The sequence below is a fragment of the Osmerus mordax genome, chromosome 20 (genome assembly GCF_038355195.1).
Source record: "Osmerus mordax isolate fOsmMor3 chromosome 20, fOsmMor3.pri, whole genome shotgun sequence".
In the NCBI taxonomy this organism is placed as follows: domain Eukaryota; kingdom Metazoa; phylum Chordata; class Actinopteri; order Osmeriformes; family Osmeridae; genus Osmerus; species Osmerus mordax.
This window is the reverse complement of record NC_090069.1, coordinates 13,011,952-13,033,847: the sequence shown is the minus strand read 5'-3', so window position 1 is coordinate 13,033,847 and position 21,896 is coordinate 13,011,952. Positions and strand designations below refer to the sequence as shown.

The 21,896-nt window shown below is 40.6% G+C and overlaps 1 protein-coding gene across 2 annotated transcripts in view; it reads left to right on the top strand.

Annotated features, from left to right (window-relative positions):
• Window positions 1-21,896, top strand: part of nup214 (nucleoporin 214) — a 146,038-nt gene that overhangs the window by 97,494 nt on the left and 26,648 nt on the right. For both annotated transcript variants that reach the window (XM_067258008.1, XM_067258007.1), the window contains exons 30-32: window positions 10,846-10,913; window positions 11,067-11,238; window positions 17,639-17,794. In XM_067258008.1, coding sequence (XP_067114109.1) covers window positions 10,846-10,913; window positions 11,067-11,238; window positions 17,639-17,794 — 396 coding nt within the window. The remainder of the gene's footprint in view (window positions 1-10,845; window positions 10,914-11,066; window positions 11,239-17,638; window positions 17,795-21,896) is intronic.

Below are 21,896 nucleotides of genomic sequence, written 5' to 3'. Positions count from 1 at the left end.
GCGAACCACGTACGAACCACTTACAAACCACTTTTCCGGTTCTCAGTCTGTCGAAAGAGAAAGAACTGGTTCGCGATTAAGCACCGGCTCCGAACCAGCCCCCAAAATGCGTTGGTGGAAAAGGGCTAATAGAGACAGTGTAGAGGGACATGAATTGTAGGGGACAGAGAAACGGGAATGACATTCAGCAAAAGGCCTGGGTTGGATTGGAACCCAGGTCACTGTGGTATGCGGAACACCACAGCAGATTGGATTGGATTTTTAAATTCTATGTCTGTGTATTAGGGCTAGGCGATATATCGAATTTTAGCGATAGTTTCAATTTTGAAACTATCACAATTTTGACAACGATGTAAAATTTGAAAATATCGAAAATTTCAAATTCAAGAATACTTTCCCAAAGAACGCGCCGAACGTCCAATATTACGTTTCCTTTTCGTCTTATCGCGTATTCCCGCGCAAGAGACGTGAGGTGGGGGAGGGTCTATTATTTTTTTTTTTTACTGCTTAAACTTGCACTACACATTTTGTACTTTGTAACAATAGCTGTTCTATCGAAATAGTTTTTGTTGTTTTCTAATGTGGGGAAAGAAAATCATGTTTTTTTATTATTCAAAAGCAAATGCAAACATTTACATTTACTCATTTAGCAGACGCTCTTATCCAGAGCGACTTACAGTAAATACAGGGACATTCCCCCCGAGGCAAGTAGGGTGAAGTGCCTTGCCCAAGGACACAACGTCAGTTGGCACGGCCGGGAATCGAACTGGCAACCTTCGGATTACTAGCCCGATCCCCTCACCGCTCAGTCAGGTGTCATGTTTACGATATTCAATATATATCTCGATATATATTTCAAGATCTTTTTTTTATTTTTTTATATCGCCCAGCCCTACTGTGGATACCCCTCGCACATGCAACATTTGCACTTTCTTAATCACAATTTTTTTTTTCAACTAGCTACATATACACTGCATTCCAAATTATTATGCAAATTAATTTTAAGTATCATAAACATAACTTTTTTTTGTTTTTAAATTAAACTCATGGATGGTATTGTGTCTCAGGGCACTTCGGATCACTGAAATCTATCTCAGACACCTGTGATCAATAGTTTGCCAGGTGAGCCCAATTAAAGGAAAACTACTTAAGATGGACGTTCCACATTATTAAGCAGGCCACAGGTTTCAAGCAATATGGGAAAGAAAAAGGATCTCTGCTGCCGAAGTGTCAAATAGTGCAATGCCTTGGACAAGGTATGAAAACATTAGATATTTCACAAAAACTTAAGTGTGATCATCGTACTGTGAAGAGATTTGTGGCTGATTCAGAGCACAGGCGGGTTTGTGCAGATAAAGGCATAAGGAGGAAGGTGTCTGCTAAACACATTCATCGGATCGAGAGCAGCGGATAAAATGCCATTACAAAGCAGCAAACGGGTATTTGAAGTTGCTGGTGCCTCTGGAATCCCGCGAACCACAAGGTAGAGGATCCTCCAGAGGCTTGCAGTTGTGCATAAACCTACTTAATCGGCCACCCCTAACCAATGCTCACAAGCAGACTGGGCAGACTTACATGGAGACTCACCTTCAAACAGTCTTGTTTACTGATGAGTGCCGTGCAACCCTGGAATGTCCAGATGGATGGAGTAGTGGATGGTTGGTGGATGCCCACCATGTCCCAACAAGGCTGCAATGTCAGCAAGGAGGTGGTGGAGTTTTGGCCGGAATCATGGGGAGAGAGCTGGTAGGCCCCTTTAGGGTCCCTGAAGGTGTGAACATGACCTTGGCAAAGTATATAGAGTTTCTAACTGACCACTTTCTTCCATGGTACAAAAAGAAGAACCGTGCCTTCCGTAGCAAAATCATCTGTGTCATTGGCTGCTATGGGCATAAAAGGAGAGAAACTCATGATGTGGCCACCATCCTCCACTGACCTCAACCCTATTGAAAACCTTTGGGGCATCCTCAAGCAAAAGATCTATGAGGGTGGGAGGCCATTTGCATGAAAACAACAGCTCTGGGAAGCTATTCTGACATCCTGCAAAGAAATTCAAGCAGAAACTCTCCAAAAACTCGCAACTTCAATGGATGCAAGAATTGTGAAGGTGATATCAAAGGTGTCCTATGTTAACATATAACTTGCCCTGTTAAGATGTTTTTGGTTGAAATAGCTTTTGATTTCAGTAAATACGACCTCCTAATGCTGCAAATTCAACAAATTACAATTTTCAGTTCTTAACAACCTATAAAATGTTTTGAAACTGTTGTGCATAATAATTTGGAACAGTGCAAAATTTCTTTTTGAAAAAAATACTGTTATCATTGGGAGGTTTGTCTCTGCGTCGAGAGGAGCTAGTTGAAGCGACAGATGACGGACGGTTTGTTCAATAAAATGTGAATTATACCCTTTGGAATGCTGTGTATACACACATTACCCATCATTTCTCAATGAGGAACATGGCCTCCGCTGACACTAAGACACTGACACCGTACATTAGCACAGCCAGTCAAATCCTTTGCTCAAGTTCCAGATGAGCCGAATGGGTTTTATTTGTAGTATGTTAAACTTGACTAAACCTAACGTCATTTGCAAAGATGTTCTTTATGATGATTAGGAGAGTAGGGAGAGGAGCATGCTGATGTCATAACTCAGTAGATGCCAAAAAGGGCCATCAAAATTACCCTTTTGGATGTCCCAGTTGTTGTCTTCTCCCCCCCTCCTGCTTTGCTGCATAGCAGAGGTAGTAGTGTGTCAGCAGCTGAATGCACTGGGTTTCTGAGGTCAGTGGAATGTAGTAAGCAGAGTTTAGTAGTTTTTGCTTAGGTATGTGGAGTTCAAAGGATTGGTGTGTGTGTGTGATGGCAGGGAAGACAGGACGGTTCAATGGATGGAGCTGGTAGTAGGTAACTTGACTGTGATGAGTGGTTGTAGGTGGAGTAAAGGGGGGGGGGCGGTGGGGGCTCTTTTAGGAAGCTGGGAGCAACCTTAATCCCAGAGATTCTCTGAATTCCCATACTTGCCAAAATGGGATGGGTGTGTCGCAGAGAGACAGCTGTGTGTATGTGTGCGTTTCAGCTCATCAGTTCAGAAAGTAGTTTCAGTGAGTCACTGTTCTTGGGCTCGCTGTTCCCACACAGTTAAATCTGTTATTCATAAGTGTGGTAGACCATGTTATGAGCCTGGAAGTGTATAAAGACACTACATCTCATGAGACCACCATTTCTCGCACAATTACAATTCTACAATTTGTCCACAGCAGTTGGAACATGAATTTAAGTAGCCTGGCTAGCTATGTAGATTGTCTCAGACTGGGCCACCACACATTGCAAATGTATCCTTTAGCATGGGTTGATTGGTGGGGGGGGGGTATTTTTATCACAGCGCATATCTATTGGTGGACATCACAGCATGTTGTAGCAGCCTTGCAGAGACGCACAAAACTTGCGCCTCTGGTGTAATGATACATATTTGTATTTAAGCATTCGGTACAAAGCTTTTGGTTCGACACACAGGCAGGTCAAGCAATTTATTTGCTATACCAAATGACTAATCATATTACATTTGGTAAAACAATGTAACTTAAGTAAAGTTAAGTTTGTTTTAAATGCTGCTAAGATGCCCCAGAAGTCGGGTCAGGTATAGCTTTAATCATTTTTCAATGAAAACAAAAAAAAGATCATACTTCAGTGTTGGCATATACACTTGTTTTGCTGTTTGAAAACATACTGAACTGTGACACCAATAGACCAAAATGTTGCATCCCATTAATTTTCAATGGAAGTCACGTGACAGGCCCTGCAAAGCAATGTGAGATACCTGGCAGCGCGAACAGGTAGCCGAGCAAGAGAAGCGAATCCGATCAGATCTAAGTATCAATGGCAACGTTGGTGACGGCAATGAATGTAACTTTTGAGGCCAACGAGCAAGAAGCAAATTGCCTGTGTGTGAAAACAGCTTTATTTCTCGCAATCCATTTTTTTATATATTGCCTAATTATATTATTTCATTCTCTTTGGGGGGGCGGGAGGTCTAAAACAATGGTAGGGGAAACACTGCACTGTATCAAATCAAACTGAACTGCACATTTAGAGTTTACACCCTTAATCTCTATGTAATGTGCTGTCTCCTTAGCTGTAGGGCTGGGCGGTATGGCCAAAAATGTATTTCACGATATATACATTTTTCTTAAAATTTATGACAATGCAATCTGCACCACTGTGGTTGATATGCCGTGCCTGGTGTGAATGGGGCTGTGACAAATCTCATTTCTGGAAGGCTCTACCGTGGTTGGCATGGTATAGTCAAAATTATATTTCTATAATTTCTAAATTGTTTGTGCCTAAATCAGGGCTCAACATTAACTTTTTGGGGTACATTAACGTTTTACTTGTCCATGCACAAAAGTCACTTGTCTGGGTAAAGATTTTTTTTTTTTTACGTTAGCTAGCTAGTTTAGGCAGCTGTGTACCAAGCAAGCATTAGCAGCATTTGTATCAGTTAAATGTACGTAGTTAAAAATCAGCTAATATTCAACTGTAAAGTATACACCTTTTAACCATTTAATTCGTCCGGGCCCACCCGTGGGACCGAAACACTGCCCCCTACTCCCCCTGTTACTACGCACTAAATGTTAATAAATATATTTTTTAGACTACTACACATGTTATACATCATTGGAAAGCTACGATTCTTGTGCTTGTAGATATGTAAACCATTTCAAGATCGAGTCACAACAACAAGTTTAGTCAACGTCTTTGTCCAGTCACCACTTTGGTGTTGTTTACAAAGCCAAACGTCTCTACTTACCCTCAAAGGTTCTGTGTCGTCCAGGTATGCAAACAACACATCAAAACTTGATCTGCGTACATTCCCAAGGGTTCAAAGTATCTAACCATGTAAAGTAATTCGTCCAAATACAATGTTTTACGTTAATGAATAGCCATTATCCTTTGTTTCATTATGCAAGTTAGCCGACGGAAGAAACAACTTGTTCACATAAAAGTGTTCTTTTCTCCGGTTAGCAACGGAGCATTTACGATATGAAGGCATCAAAATGTCCGTTGAACCCTCCCCTTTTGATTGACACCTTGTTTGACCCAATAGGAGCTTCCATGCCCCGTTGACAGCCCTCTAAAGCCAACTAGGTCTGTGCGTCCTGCCCGCCCCCGCCCCCGCCCCCCCCCCCCCCTAAACTAATTTCTCGAACTGGCTTCGACTGGCTCTGAAATTTGCTCGTTAGCCTTGTAGCTGACAGCTAGCTGAAAATGCCAATACCTCATTTGTATGCGTCTGTGGAGCCTTCAAAATAACAGTCGATTGCGCAATATGGTTGACAGAATCAGTTTTCTTTGTGCGCCAATCCTGGGAATCAGATAAAGCACTCCAATGTGTTCATGCTTCAATTTTTGTGTTTCAGTAATACTAATTAGGGATTTAGCTATTATATATGATAGTTCTAAGTACCACCTTTCATTAGAGATAACAATTATGAAAAATAATACCTTTTATCCTGAGTATTTGACCTTGGTTACAAAGGGTCATTTTGGAGTCTCCAAAAGGCCCTTTTAGAAAATGCCTGGATGTACTCTTATAAAAACACGTGTCAAATATGAATATATTGTGGTATTATGTTTGACTTTTGATTTGAATTGGGTAAGGCTTCAACCTGTGGTCCAATTTAGTCTTCCAGCTAATACCTACCACCTCTAGGCCTCTTCAGGCCTCTGTTTTCAAAACAAAATCTAGGCGGAAATAGAAATGTTCACTTTCCTTGTGTTCAAGCTTCTATTACTCAACACTAGTAGGACTGACAGGGGTCCTGACAACAGGGGACATAACTTCAGAGTGTCAGCTTTCAAAAGAGATCATTTACATGCATGTACTCCAAATGGTTCAAGAACAGCTTCCAATTTACTTTGGGTATGCTGTTTAGGCGTTTTCAGGCAAATTTAACTGGATTTTGAAAAGGTTAAAGGATCCCTTGGTAAATCCAGCCAGGTAAAAATGGAAATTGTAGAAAAAATAAAAAGTTAACACCAACATTTAGTGGCAAAATCCATTGTTATGTCTACAAAATTATTTTAGATATAGTATAAGTTTAGCTAGCTTGCCAATACTGAGGATATCCTACCGAAGTTGAGTTAGCCAATGTTGTTAGCGATGCTAGCTAATGTTTGCTAGCTGTATATAACATTTCACTGGGTCTTGCAGCGCTGCTTGATGAAATTATGAAATGTTATGTTTTACAAGCCATTTGCCTACTTTAGAAAGTTATAGTATTTCCAAGCCCTGATGGTGTAACTGAGACGACACAGTAAATAATTCCCCTTTCAAGTAATAAGTCCCCATTCAAGTGTTGACCATTAAATTAGCTGCACGGTCTGTAGAGATCTTGGGACAAAGACACTTTTTTGTGTTTTGCTAATGCAGAATTCGCTAAAATAAAATCGGTAAAATAGACGTAATGAGCATTAAGTAACATGGCATTTTATTAAGTTTGAGTTTTAACCCTTGTGCTGCCTTTGGGTCACAATGGCCTGAAGGTTCACAACGACCCATCGTTGTGCTGCGACAACTTTACCCAATACAAAAACGAATAAAAAGCATTTTCTTTTAACCTTGTGGGGGGTGTGAGACAGCCCCACGGTTAAAAGAAAATGCTTCACTTTATTTTTAAAGTTGTCTCACGATGGGTCAGAATGACCCGAAGATAACACAAGGGTTAAGAACATTTGGTGAATGAGGCTCATTGTCAATATAAAACCCACTCTCTTGGTGACTTTTTAAAGACATTGTTCGACTGAAATGATTCATGGTAGTGATATGCAAATGTTGTTGTCACGTAGCACAAATCGGAACCAGTAGCTTTTTTGTCTGTCAGGAAATACAAGGCTATTCAAGAAAGCGCAAATATTCCTTCATTCCGGCAATTTTGGAAAAGGGTCCAATTGCAGCACTCCCTCCTCAGGCCCCTCTAAACCGGAACTCTCTCCTCAGGCCCCTGAAGCCGGAACCAGAGCCCATATTAGACATTCTCTGCCGGAACTCTCTCCTCAGGCCCCTCTTTTCATGTGTATCCGAGGTATTAGCGCCACCGCTGGTCGGAGGATACTGTAGGCTATTTATATTAATAGGCTAACTTGAATTGAACTTTGGTTCAGCATAATAATTGGTTTTAGCAAGTCAACTGTGTCAACATAGCGTAAATTAGCATTGCGGCTAGCGTTACGTAAGGCGAACATTACGAACATTATCACAAAATATTGTTTTAAAATTATTAAATTAGCTGGCTAATTCACAGGTGAGGGGGAGCAGCACAGGGAGACTTGCAAAAGTTTAGGTATCATTTTAGATCCAAATAGTCTTTGGGTTTGTGGTAAATTACTATTAAAAACATTAACAAATGGGATCATGATAGAGATTATTATGCGCAGTCACAAATTAGCGTGTCAAATGTTGGCGCACCTTGTAACGTTTAATATGATTAAAAATTACTTTAAACTCCACGAATGTGACTTTGATGATAATATATGGAAGAGAGTACATACTGTTGTAAGTAAACTTATGAAACGATTTAATAACCTAATTTAGTCAGAGTTAGTGATAAAGAATCGTGTCTCGGTGAGGTGTTCGAGCTACCGCCTCCATAATATGGGCGTGAAGTTGTAGAAACTCCGCCCTGCGCGTCTCATGATGCCGGTGAGACAAGTCAAAAGGACTTGAAAGTTGTTGTTAGAAAAGCTAATGATTTAGTGATTGGTTTACAGGAACAAGTTAGCATTGTTAAAGACACTAAAATAAAGTACCCAAAAGTAGAAGTAGAAATAGATAATTTAACTAAGGAACATCAAGATATAGGGCTTAAAATATACCAGGCTGAGAAATAAATAAAATCACTTAGAACTAAATTGATCAAATCGACGGAAAGACAAAATTAAGAGGAAAGACTATCAAATAGGTCACCTTAAAGCTCAATGTAAAGGGAATTTGCAAGTAGCGCATGAGTTCGAGCAGGTAAATGCAGAGCTCAAAACGGAGAGAAAGAGACTAGAGGGCTTCATTGCTGCTTGCAGCTATATTTATGAAATGTTATGTTCTACTAGCCATTTACCTACTTTAGCAAGTCACAGTATTTCCAAGCCCTGATAGTGTAACTGAGAAGACGCAGTAAATAATTCCTCTTTCAATTAATATGCCCCCGTTCAAGTGTTGAGCATTAAATTAGCTGCACGGTCTGTAGAGATACTGGGACGAAGCTGCAATACAGTACATAACAGAAAGCGTTTCAGTGAGAGCAGCGCGCAGCACATTTTGGGGCGTGACAAAGGTACAGACCAGAGCCAAGAAAGGTCGAGCCCCACTGTGACGTCACAACGGGGGATTTGTCAAAACCGACTGTTTTACAGCAAAAAAATTTTTTTGTGAGATTTACATAGGAAAGAGCTGTCAATGGACTTTGAGGTTCACTGTATGTCCATTTTACCCACTGAACTGTCGTTATTCAACTGTGACAAGGTAAATTCGGTTCTGCAATCAATGACCCCTTTAAGCCTTGAGTTTTGTGGCACCGAGAGCCTATCAAGCTCCCTTTAAGAACGCCATTGTTCTACGTCAGAGCTCTGCTTCGAGCCAGGGCGGGAAATATGACTTACATTCTTTGTACATTGCGAGCTAATGGTGTCCGGTACTTCGTTATAAATAATGATGTTAAATCTAGACCACAAATATGCAAATGTTTGTCACCTTAGGCGCTACTGCATGCATCGAACACATGACATTCCAGTAACTTCATTCCATGCTGTGTGTTCAAATGCTTCTTCATATTTGTGGCATTTCCTCCCTTCGACGAAATATACTTTTTTACACGCGTTACAAGTGTCATTTTGTTATGTGAAATACAACCAAACTTTAGAACGCTTCTTCCTAGTTGCCATGTTTGCTGCAGTCTGAATAAACGAATAAAGTTTGCACATGCACAACGGCACAGAGAACCGTTGCAGAATCGTTAAAGAATTTGTCTGATGATTCCAAGGAATCGGTTCACTGGGAACCTCGATACCCATCCCTAGTTGTACCTGGCTTCCTTTGCAGTGGCTTACAGTCTTGCTAAACAGAAAACCAGTGACATGGCAGGCTTGTTGGCTTTGGCTGGATTTGAACTACTTACGTTGCCGTTGCCAGGACACCAATTTATCCTAGTGAGCTATTCTCAGTGCTGGAAATTACTGTGTTCAGTCACTGTGTAAAAATATAAGCAGTTTTTCAACTGGCAAGCGGTTGTCAGATTTGGCCCAAGTTTAAACAGCTGTAATTCAGTCATATTTTGACATGTCAATGTGATTGTGGTCTGAAGATAATCTGTGCCAAATTTGGTGAATATTGGATACATTTTGTTGGAGGAATAGGGAAAAACTTTTTATAAAACGTAAAATGGCGGCCGCATCCATTCATCTGGTATCACAAGTTAACATGTGTCAGACACGGGATCGCCCTCTAGCGGTTAGATGACACAACCTTTTGTGGTCCTCTTTGGAACAGGGTCCCGAGCACCTGTACCAAGATTGATGTTAATTCAGCAAATATCTCCTGAGATATCTCACTTCCTGTTTTGGCGGCTTCATCGCCGACTTTGATCAGCTTTACCGGAAAAACAGTTTTGAAAATCAAAACTGTGAAAACAAATTTGTGCTTATTGCAGCGCCACCTAGAGGTGAAATGGCATGAACTATTGGACCTCTTTAAAACAGTGTCCCTAGTCCTTATGTCAAATTTGGTGTCAATGCAGTAAAGAGGTGCTGAGATATGACCTCACTACTTTTATGGTGGCTTGGTTGACGACTTTGATTGGCTGTTCCAGTTAAAAGGTTTAGAAAATCAAAAAAACATGTGATGTCTTTTGTGAGGCTTGGTCTGAAGATGATCTGTGCCAAATTTGGTGAAGATTGGACAACTTTATAGGAGAGGTAGCGGAAAAACGTTATATTCATTCAAAATGGCGGCCACAACAATTTGGCTGGTATCATAAGTTAACATGTGTCAGACACAGGATCTACTAAGATATCACGAGACAAAGGAATCACTTAAATAAGACAAACAAATCAACAGTTATTCGTCAACACACAATCCTGCCTATTGTAGTGCTCCCTAGAGGTCAAATGACACTACCCGTCTCAGACCTCTTAATAAGAGAGTCCTGAGTCCATACACCAAGTTTGGAGTCATTGCATGAAAGGTTGGATAAGATATTACCTCACTTCCCTTTTTCCGAATCAGTTGCTCAATTTTATTGGCTGTAACTAACAAACGGTTGCGAAAATCAAAACGTCATGTGATGTATTCTGTGAGGCTTGGTCTGAAGATCATCTGTGGTAATTTTGAAGAAGATTCGCCAAGAATTGTAGGAGGAGTTGCGAAAAAAAAATGTTTTCCTTAACATTCAAAATGGCGGAGAACCTATATAACTGGGTATGACGTCATAGAGTGTGTTGGACTCGTCTTGATCCAGGGAATACAACGATACCTCATTTTCGAAAATGAGAAGTGGTTCAAAAGTAACGTGTGTAAACACACCTTCAACTTTGACCCATTGGTGGCGCTAGAGGGTTTGCAATGAAGACATGAAACTTGGTGAAATTGATGAGGGGACTGGCCCCAAAGAGTGTGCCAAATTTCACAACTTCTGACAATGCGGTTCTAGGGGCTGCCATAGACTCCCATGGCAGAAGAAGATGTATAACTAGAGAGGGTACAATTTCTGGGGAAATTGTAGGGTGTGCTTGCTTGCGTCTGTTGCAGGTGGGTCCGTTTTCTACTATATAGTACCAATGTTTTGTCTCTTTCCAGCTTTTGGAAGCTCCGCCACCTCTTCAGTGTTCGGACAGCAGCCCAGTGGAGGGAGTGTCTTCGGACAGGTAACATTCTCAGTCATAGCATCCCAAAATATTTTTGTTTGAATGCGTAAATGTTTCTCTTTGATTGATTGTATTTAGACACACACACAAGAACTCACTCTTAAACCTCAGAACTTTTCTGACTGTTTGTTTTTCCCCGTTTAACTCCTGCAGCAGCAGCCATCTGGCGGGGGTCTGTTTGGGTCAGGCTCCACTGCCCCAGCTGCCCCTGGTTGTGGGGTTTTTTTTAGTGGCCTGGGGGGAAAACCCAGTGATGATGCAGCCAACAAGAACCCCTTTGGAGCTACACCAAGCACCGGGGGCTTTGGCCAGCCCAGCCAGCCAGGTAAGTAGATTAATATAAACTAGAGAGGGTACAATTTCTGCGGAAATTGTAGGGTGTGCTTGCTTGCGTCGGTTGCATAGGGGTCTGTATATTTTATATAAAAATGCATAGGGCCTACTTATTATTTATAAAGATTACATAGATTTAAAAGCATCTTTTTTTTGCCGCTCATTTACAACTCAAAATACGAGTGAAGTGTAGAATGAAATATGATGTCTTCTCATTTCCCCTGCAAGAGGCAGCCTCATAGCTGAATCAAAACGAATAAATTTGGCAGACTGGTATAAAAATTGACTTAATCTCTATGACTTAAACGTCCTTTTAAGTTTTCCCTTCTCGTGATATTTTCAGGCATTTAGCCTACTCATATTGCATTCATTCATTAATAAAGAACCCCCTTTGAAGATTATTCTACGACATTACCAGCAGAAGATAGAATTGCGATTCAAACAGTACCATCTGCTAACTGAAAATATGCCCCCAAAAACGTAAATAAGCTTGACATTTATTTAGTGGAAAATCGCTCATTCCTAAAAAGCTCACTGGTAGCGATCATTGTCAGTAACAACGCCAAATGCGATATAGCCCTGTGTGGAGAAGCTGCCCCGGTAAATTGTACTACTACGGTACAGTACTAGACTACTGCTGTGTTCGTCTTGGTAGCGATTGCGTTGGTTGAATTCGATTTAACGTTCCGTTGTACGGTTTAGGCTGAAATTAATTATTTTCATGAACGGATTGACAAAGTTTAGGCTGTGGCAATGACGTTCAGGTTAATAGTCAGATAGTTTCACCTATTGAAAGACTTTTGATTTAAGTAAGGGGAGTGCCAAACATGTTCTGTCGCCGTTTGACTTCCTAAACAGCTGTGTAGATGTTTTTGTAGTGTGTCTCGCGTAGGCTACAGCGTTGCAGTGAGCAACACTGGTTTGAAACCACAGGTAATGATAATTTCACCAACAAATTGTTTACTTGTAATGTAATGTCATAATAAATTCTACAACGAAAATGTATTTGTGAGGAATGTTTATTTTAACGATTGAAAACAGATGCATTATAGACCACTGTAGTATGTGTTGCCCGGGTAACAGAGGCTAATGTCATGCTAATGCCTCAGTGAAATAGTAGACTACCGTTTCTGAAGTAGATGTGGGCCTACTTCCTTAATAATATCAGCTAATATTGTACATTACATTTTACAATTGTGTTTCACATCACAAAGTAAAATAAGTAAATAGTTATCACCCTGGCCTCTTTGCTTGTGGCGTTTCTGCAGCTGCCTTGCAGTAAAGCTATAGTTAGCCTAGCTATCCCCCAAGTTAACAGATGCGAAACGAATGTTCTGCTACAGGTAGTCACGCGTGTTTTCGTGACGTAGTGACATTAGTAACGTCAGTGACTGTGGCTAGCAAATTAGCCACCGTTAGCTTCACTTTTCTCCACAAAAACGTAACTTGAGCCTAAACCATGCAACGGAACGTAAATCCCAATAGAAGCAACTCAATCGCTACCAAGACGAAACTTTTGACACCTAGGTTGTCTATGTAGGCCAAATATTGACTGAGTTTTAGGGGGGCAAAAAGAATAATAATAATATATATGTGAGAGAACAAAGGTTTTGCCCTTGCCGAAGGCAAAGCACACCCAAAAAAGCTTTAACCCTGTGTCAAAGCAGATGAAAAATGTCTGACAGGTCATTCATATATGCCAATAAATTACATTTTGCTTAATGATTAAAGGGATAGACAACAAACATTGTAATGAAATAATCACCAACTAACAACACGGAAATGAATGACAGATTGACAAAGGCAAGTACATTTTACAACCTTGCCTTTAGCTCCATGCAAGAAGCGGCATCTAGCAACCATCACGTGTAACAACGTCCCTGTCTGAAGACTCAATAACTGCTATAAGTAGATTTAGATTTAGTCATTTAGCAGACGCTCTTATCCAGAGCGACTTACAGTAAGTACAGTGACATTCCCCCGAGGCAAGTAGGATGAAGTGCCTTGCCCAAGGACACAACGTCAGTTGGCATGACCGGGAATCGAACTGGCAACCTTCGGATTACTAGCCCGACTCCCTCACCGCTCAGCCAACTGACTCCCTGTAAGTAGGGAAAACCGTCTTGGCATTTCTAGTGTTAAAAATATATTAATCCTAAATTATTTTGTATCTATATTTCACTGTGAACTTTATGGCTTTGACGCGGCATCCATCAAAAACAAGCTATCCATCATTCACAAAGCAGAGTGCAAAGCCGCTTCTGAGGCGTGGCGCGTCTGGTGTAAACACAAGAATTGACAAGATTTGCAGCGATTACCTCCGGCAGCCGTGTAATTAAGGGGTTAGGCTTAGCTAAGCCAGCTAACAAAAAGATATCCTGGTTATGTTGAACTTGATTCGCAGTGTAGGCCTTTGGTTACATGACGAAACACGACTCATCCATCCACACAACACTCAAATTTTTTTTTTATGTAGTGGTTTTCTTGAAATTGAGTGATCAACTAAATAAACAATGTTTTGTGCAAATACACACTGCGTAAATATAATCAAAATGCCCCCTGCTAGAAAATAGCCTTTAGAGTTGGATGTTCAACGTCTGGGAACAGGTCTGCCAAAATAACCATAGAATTTCACCACCTATTAAAGGGAGACAGATCAAAATGAAGCAAAGATCAAAAGGGGAAGGGGGACATGCACTGCTTCATAGTTGAACGTCAAATGAGTTTGAATGCAGGGGATGACGTTGGGCCCTTGATTGTCCTCACATGGTTGGAATTATAATGTCATATATTTGAGATGTTTTAGGAGTTGTGGGTGGAGAACTGAAAGCTGTGAACCTTGGTGCAGAATCAGAATTAGGTTTTATTCGTCATGTAGGTTTACACAAACACAGAATTTACTATGGCCGGAAGGTGCAAACAATAAACGTATACGGATTTTAAATCAAAAAGTAGAAAAGTACAGTACTCTAACTAATACTAAGAACTAAAAATCAAAAAAATAAAACAATTTAAAATTTAAATTATAAAATATATATAAAAATAAGGCCGGAAGGTTTATAAGAAATGATTCCAGATCCGGGGAACAATGTTGTAGAATCACTGTCACATCTACTCACCAGCCACTGTTTATGTAAAAACAAATACCACCTCCTTTCAGTGCAGACAGAATTGTACACGCTTGCTAAATCTTTCCTTTACCATTTTTAAAAGCTGGCAAACTACTCTCAACTGACCAGTCCTTAAAGCTATTGTGTAATCCAGAGAGGCTAGCAGTTAGCAAGCTAGCTTTGAAAGCCCTCCCCCGCTTCAGAGGTGTCTCTAAAGCCTCGCCTCCTCTATCACAATGTCCACAAACTACATGGGCTTAAACTTCATTACATTAACAAAATATATTAACCCTTGTGTTATCTTCGGGTCATTCTGACCCATCAGTCATTGTGACCCACCGTCGTATTGCGACAAATTTACCTCATACAAAAACAAAGTGAAGCATTTTCTTTTAACTGTCGGGCTGTCTCAGACCCCCCACATTGGAATGGTTAAGAGAAAATTATTTTTATTTGTTTTTGTATTGGGTAAAATTGGGTAAACACAACGATGGTTCGTTATGAACCTTTGGGTCATGTGACCCGAAGGCAGCACGAGGGTTAAAAAACAAATCAAACCATGTAACTAGAGAGGGTACAATTTCTGGGGAAATTGTAGGGTGTGCTTGCTTGCATCGGTTGCAGATGAGTCCGTTTATCAACTAATTTTTACAACTGATATTTTTGTATATTTTATATAAAAATGCCTACTTATTATTTATGAAGACTGCATAGATTTAAAATCATAGCCTACATTTGTTGCTGCTCATGTACAATTCAAAATACAAAAAGTGAAGTGTAGCATGTCCCTGTACTTACTGTAAGTCGCTCTGGATACGGGCGTCTGCTAAATGGCTAAATGTTATGTAGAATGAACCTAACCTATATGACTTAAACGTCACCTTAAGTTTTTCCCTTCTACAGTAGTGATATTTTCAAGCATTTAGCCCACTCATATTGCATTCATTCGTTAAGAACCACCTGAAACGAGCTGAACCACCTTTGAAACAAGCTATTCTAAGTAACAACGTTGTCCCCGGCGGTATTAGATAGAATAGCGATTGAAACAGTACAGTACCATCTGCTAACTGAAAATATGCCCCCAAAAAACGTAAATAAGCTTGACATTTATTTAGGGGGAAATGGCTAATTCAAAAGAAGTTTGCTGGAAGCGATCATTGTCAGTAACAATGCCAAATACGACCATTTGATCTTGGACTAGAGCTCTGCACGGTGGAGAAGCTGACCTCTGTAAATTGTGCTAAGCTAGCCTAGCTGCTGTTGCTAGCCAAACTTAAGGGGATTGTTTGAATGCGCCTGAAATGAAAAACGTTTCTTTTGACATAAAGTTTAGGCTGTGGCATTGAAGACAGCGACACACCACACAAGCTTGAGTTTAAATACATTATTTAATGTGAACTTACTTACTGTATATGCAAGTCTTGAATTACTTAAATGTATGATGCTGCCAGTAGCCTACTGTGCGCAACAATCTTACTACATCCAGAGCCTGTTTAAGGAGAGCCTGGCCACTCCCTATTCAGCCCCATTGTACCGAATTTTGTTGCAGTTCCACCAGAGTTCCCCTGGGAGTGATCGCGGTCGAGTACAGAATGAATGGGAGTCTATGGAGCTAAACGGCTAAATTAGTCTCTTTCACTTTATTGTCGTTGAGAAATCTCAGATTTGATTGTAGTTTTTGCATGTTCAACATGGAATACAGGTCGTAAGTTTAATGAACGAGTACTTATGTCCTTTTGATTTCTTACAGGGCAAGTCGTTGTTGCCCATAACATGCTAGCATTCTGCTAACGAATGCTGATTGGTTAGTGAAGGACTGACAACGACCAGAGATCCCGCTTGATGGCATCCGAAGCAGAACCAGAATGTCAGAGCATTAGCAACAACATTAGCAAACCAAAACTCTTTCTAGCATGTGTATTGACAGGGAGAGCCTAACCTGTCAGCTGTGTTGTCGATGCCTCAAGAGAAAAGTGGAAGTGACCAGAGCTTGCCGTCAAGCAGTATCTCAGGCCGTACAATATGTATGACGTCAATTACATTTTAAAAGGCTTTTTAGAACAGAAAGGCGACTTTAAAAAAAATCTATCACCCAGCAGTGTGTATTTTTTTTGCCTCCCCTTTCGAATTCAGAATTCAAATTACTAGACAAAAGATTATATCCTGAGAAAAGTGGATTTTGAGGGGTATAGCTCCATAGACCTCCATTCATTTTGCACTCAACCGTTAGCGCCCTCATATGGAACTCGAGTGGAACTGCAACCAGTTCAGAACCCGGAAGTTTCCCGAGAGTGGCAGTTCTTTCCATAGATATATCTATGGTTCTCTCTATATTAGACATTCTCTGCTACATCTATGCACGTCGTAGTTATGCGTTGTTGCCAACGTTGACGTTGGGCTTGCACTGATTCCCTTTGGCGACAATAGGCACTTTTTGCCACACAAACTTAATTTCAACTTAAACCGTGCAACGGAACTTGAATAAAAAATACAAGCAACGCCATCGCAAACAACACAAACTTTTTGACACTGGCGTTGTCTATGTAGCGCAAATATTGATTGATCCTTAAGGGTGGGAAAAGAATAAAAATGAAAACAATGGTTGTGCTCCCCGAAGGCGTAAGCACACCCAATTACCTGTCCAAAAGAAAAACCGCAATCATGGCATTGGTTTTCAGTTCCTTCAATTCCCGCATTTTATCCAGCGTGGAAAGTAACACCTATGTTGATGCTGTTGACTGCTGTTGATCTAGACGTTTTTCATTTGTTGATGTTTCTAAAACAGTCTTTTAGTTTTTGCTTTTACTTGTGGTTCAGAAGGAACACAAGGTTGCTGCAGTTCGCCCTCCATTGTTCGCTCTACACAGCAACAAGGAACCCATGCTAATGACGTGATTGCGCAAACAAGCTGCATGGCGGAGCGTAAATATAGATTGACAGACAGGAAGGACATCCTATTATTACATTCGGCCCAAATGCAAAAATTGGTCAATAGTCCTGTCCCTTCAACAGAATAGTAGAATAGTAGTTTTCTTTTCTTTTTTCACATTTAGACCACTTAAATTATTGATTGCTATCAGGATGTGAAGAGACCTTCAACCAGTATAACAAAAACAATTACACATCCTAGCTCTAAGTTTAAGTTAATAAATTGCTTGTGCACCTTGTCTCTAAATGATGAGGGGTACTTGCACACCAAGTAAACCACAATAAGACCCTTCTGTGTTTATGCAAGTGTAAATAAATAAATAAAACAACTCCCCTTCTCTCTTCCTTCGCTAGGTTCCAGTAGTCTGTTTGGAAGCAGCGGGGCCAAGACCTTTGGCTTCGGCCAGACTTCATCCTTTGGAGAACAGAAACCCAGTGGCACCTTTAGCACTGGTGGAGGGAGTGTGGCTGCCCAAGGGTTTGGATCCTTCTCCACCCCAGCCAAACCAGGTACAGCATAACCCCACTAATCTTCAAAACATGTCACAGTAGTGGAAAGTTAATGATGTCCTTTGGGCCATTGTCAAATTTAGTTGCTCTTCTGTTCAACCCATGACATTCCTGTCCCCTTTGACACACTGGATCATCAACTATCCAAATTAGAGGGACTCACATCAAACTTGTAAACTGTATAATTCACACACTGAATCAAAGCCTTTCAGTGCCTTTTTATTTGAGTGTTTTTCTCCTCCTTTTTGAATGCTGTGGTGGAATTATTGCTCTAAATGTATGAGAAAATAGTCAGGATGCTGTGTTGAACCAAATATTTATGAATTTGCATTTACATGTAGTCATTTAGCAGACGCTCTTATCCAGAGCGACTTACAGTAAGTACAGGGACATTTCCCCGAGGCAATTTGGGTGAAGTGCCTTGCCCAAGGACACAACGTAATAGCACGGCCATGAATCAAACCGGCAACCTTCTGATTAATTGCCCGATTCCCTAACCGCTCAGCCATCTGACTCCCCAAAAGTACTTTAACAAAGATCTTTGTGATCCGTCTATCAAGAGGCAGCATACGAGTCGACATGCCTCAGGATAGAGTCATACTAGACCCAAGACAGACACCGTCTTTTATACAAGATGGTTCTAACATTAGTCAATCCAATCAGTATACATGTCCATCACAAAGTCCTTACTAATTGTTTGGCTCCATCCTTACTTTACAGGATAAAAACTAAGCAGTCTCTATTGTTTCTCACGGATCACAAAATTGCCCCATAGCAGCAAAATCACCTTATTAACCCATGAACCTTACACGTCTCTTCTTATCTCAGCCTGAACGTAATTCACGCAGTCAGTCAACTGTTTCACAAGCAACTGCTCAAACAGTCTGTTTATTGTTAAAATGATCCCCATTAGCTGTCACCAAAATGGGATGAGGTAATCTTCCTGGGGTCCAACAAAGAGGGAAAAAAATCACTTAACAATGATAACCTAAAAGCAGTAAACATTGTCGACATCATTATAAACATCATCAGAAATTATTCAGCATAATTTATTACAGTATTACATGAATTATTACATTCATACAGTAAATATGTCCATTCCATACTCCCCACTCAATTTTAAATAGTGCATTCTCAGATGGTACCTGAAAGAGACTTTGCTATTCATTTTACGTATATTCAGTGGGAAATTATTCCAATGATTGATGGCACAATAAATAACTGTTCTCTTTAAAGCATTTGATTTTGGACATGGTAGCATCATCTGACCTAGTCAAATGAGAATGAACATGATCACACCTAACAATTTGGTTATATAAGAAGACGGGTTGGGAAAAAAGTGTTTCTGAAAAATGTAGTTGTATTGAAAACCAGCCTGTTCTCTACAGTTAACCATGAGAGTTGACAGTGCATACTGATAGTGTTTGTTCTTATGGGACAATGTAATACTAACCTGGCAGCTCTGTTTTGGGCAGTTTTTTTTTTTTTTTTTTACCTTTTAGATGTAGATTACCTTACAGGTGCACAATAATCCGGGTGACATAAAATTATGGAGAGTTAAGGGAGTCAGATGGCTGAGCGGTTAGGGAGTCGGGCTATTAATCAGAAGGTTGTTGGTTTTATTCCCGGCCGTGACAAAAAACATTACGTTGTGTCCTTGGGCAAGGCACTTCTCCTACTTGCCTCGGGGGAATGTCCCTGTACTTACTGTAATTCGCTCTGGATAAGAGCGTCTGCTAAATGACTACATTCAAATGTATGATTTAGCCACCTGTCCCACAATGTGTATAGGGACATAAGAAAGACATTTCCTCACCATAGAGATACCACAACCCATCTTCTTTACTATGGTATCAATATGTTCTGCCCATGACAGCTGACTATTATTGTGCCTAGTAATTTTACTTTATATACCTGTTCTATAGGTTCCCCAGACAAGTTCCAACTCATCTTTGGTTTAGATGACAGTTTATGACTCGATCCCAAGATATTTGATTTGGTTTTCGAGATGTTCAGTACCAACTTTTCGTTTTATCCAATCAAAAACCATATTTAACTCAGCTGATAAAACATTGTCATGTTCACTGACAGTTTTTGCAGCATAATACAATGTGGAATCATCAGAATACATTTGTACAGTTGCTTGACAGAATACTGATGGTAAATCATTTGTGAAGATGGCGTATAAGAGTGGTCCAAGGCAGCTGTAACCCAGTAAAAAAACAAATTATTTATTTGTTAAATCTAAAGGTTAATTAGAGCAAAATATTTATTTTCTAACTAAACAAATTATTTACAAATATAGCTGCAAGCAGCAATGAGGTGGCCAAGCAGTCATATGACCCAGAAAACATTTTGGACATCCTTAGAACAGGGTTCCGAGTCACTATACCAAGTTTGGTGTGAATCCATCAGAGATTTGCTGAGATACGACCCAACTTCCTGTTTGATGGCTTAACTTCACATTTTGATTGGCTGTAACAGGCAAACGGTTTCGAAAATCAAAAAAACATGTGATGTGCGTTGTGAGGCTTGGTCTGAAGATAATCTCTGCCGAATTTGGTGAAGATTGGACAACATTTGTAGGAGGAGTAAAGAAAAAACGTTTTTCAATGAATTCAAAATGGCGGCCGCATCAAATCAAATGTATTTGTATAGCCCTTTTTACACGCAAGCATGTCACAGAGGGCTTCACATATGCCCATAGAACTGCCCCTCAACCAACCTAAACCCTCAAGGAAGACAAGGAAAAACTCCCCAAAAACTCTCAACAGGAGAAAAATGGAAGAAACCTTGGGAGGAGCAATTCAGAGAGGGATCCCCTCCTCCAGAGACGGTTGGTGAGAGAGAGGAGCAGAACACAGGCTAAACATAGTCATAGTGTCGGTGGGTTTTTAAAACACCAAAATCCATTGTTCAACTTTATAGATGTAGGACAGGACCGGGAGACTCGCGACCAGGTCCAGCGTTGGCTGACCGACGACCAGGCAGGTGCTGACAACTCAAACCCCCCACACCACAAGGGATGTGTGTGGGGGGGGACAGAGAGAGGAGAGCAGGGATTAGAGGATGCCAGGAGCAGATAACAGTTACAGTCATAATAGAATGAGATCCCCACCGGTCAAGTGTGGACTGGTGCAGCAATTTAACAGAGCAAAAAAGGGGAATTTGATGCAACCCCACACACCAAGACAGCGACAGCCCCCCCCATTTGGAACATGAAATCTGTTCCAGGGGAAGAGAACTCTAAAATAAGTTATACTTATAGAATAAGGATGGAAGCAACCCGTCCCCCGTTGCCTCCAACTAGTAACATACTTACCTTTAACAGTCGTAGAATTGACTAAACAATAACGTTTTTAACCTAATTTTAAATGTCGAAACAGTATCAGACTCCTTAATTGAGACGGGTAATTTATTCCAGAGAAGAGGTGCTCTATATGAGAACGCCCTACCTCCAGCTGTTTTTTTCTTAACTTTGGGAACCACCAGATAGCCGGCATCTTGAGATCTAAGTGTCCTTGCGGGGCAATAGGGTGCAAGGAGACCGGAGAGGTACAGTGGTGCCAATCCATGCAGAGATTTGTATGTTAGTAGTATAACTTTGAAGTCAGCTCTGGCTTGGATAGGGAGCCAGTGTAGAGAGATAAGAGTAGATGTTATGTGATCAAACTTTCTTGATCTGGTCAATAGTCTAGCAGCAGCATTTTGCACCCGCTGTAAATTTTTTAGGTGGGTAATTGGGAGGCCAGAGAACAACACATTGCAATAGTCCAATCGGGACGTAACAAATGCATGTATTAGTTTTTCAGCATCATCCTTTGAGAGGAATTTTCGTATTTTGGCAATATTACGTAGATGGAAAAATGCAGTTCTGGTAATTCAATCCGCATCAATTCGGATATTATCACAAGTTATCATGTGTCACACACAGGATGTCCCAAGATATCATGAGACAAAGGAATCACTTAATAAAAGCAAACAAATCAACAGTTATTGGCCATAACACATTTTTGCTTCCTGCGGCCACGCCCAGTGATCACATGACACCAAATTGATTGGACATCCTCAAAAGAGGGTTCCGAGTCATCACACCAAGTTT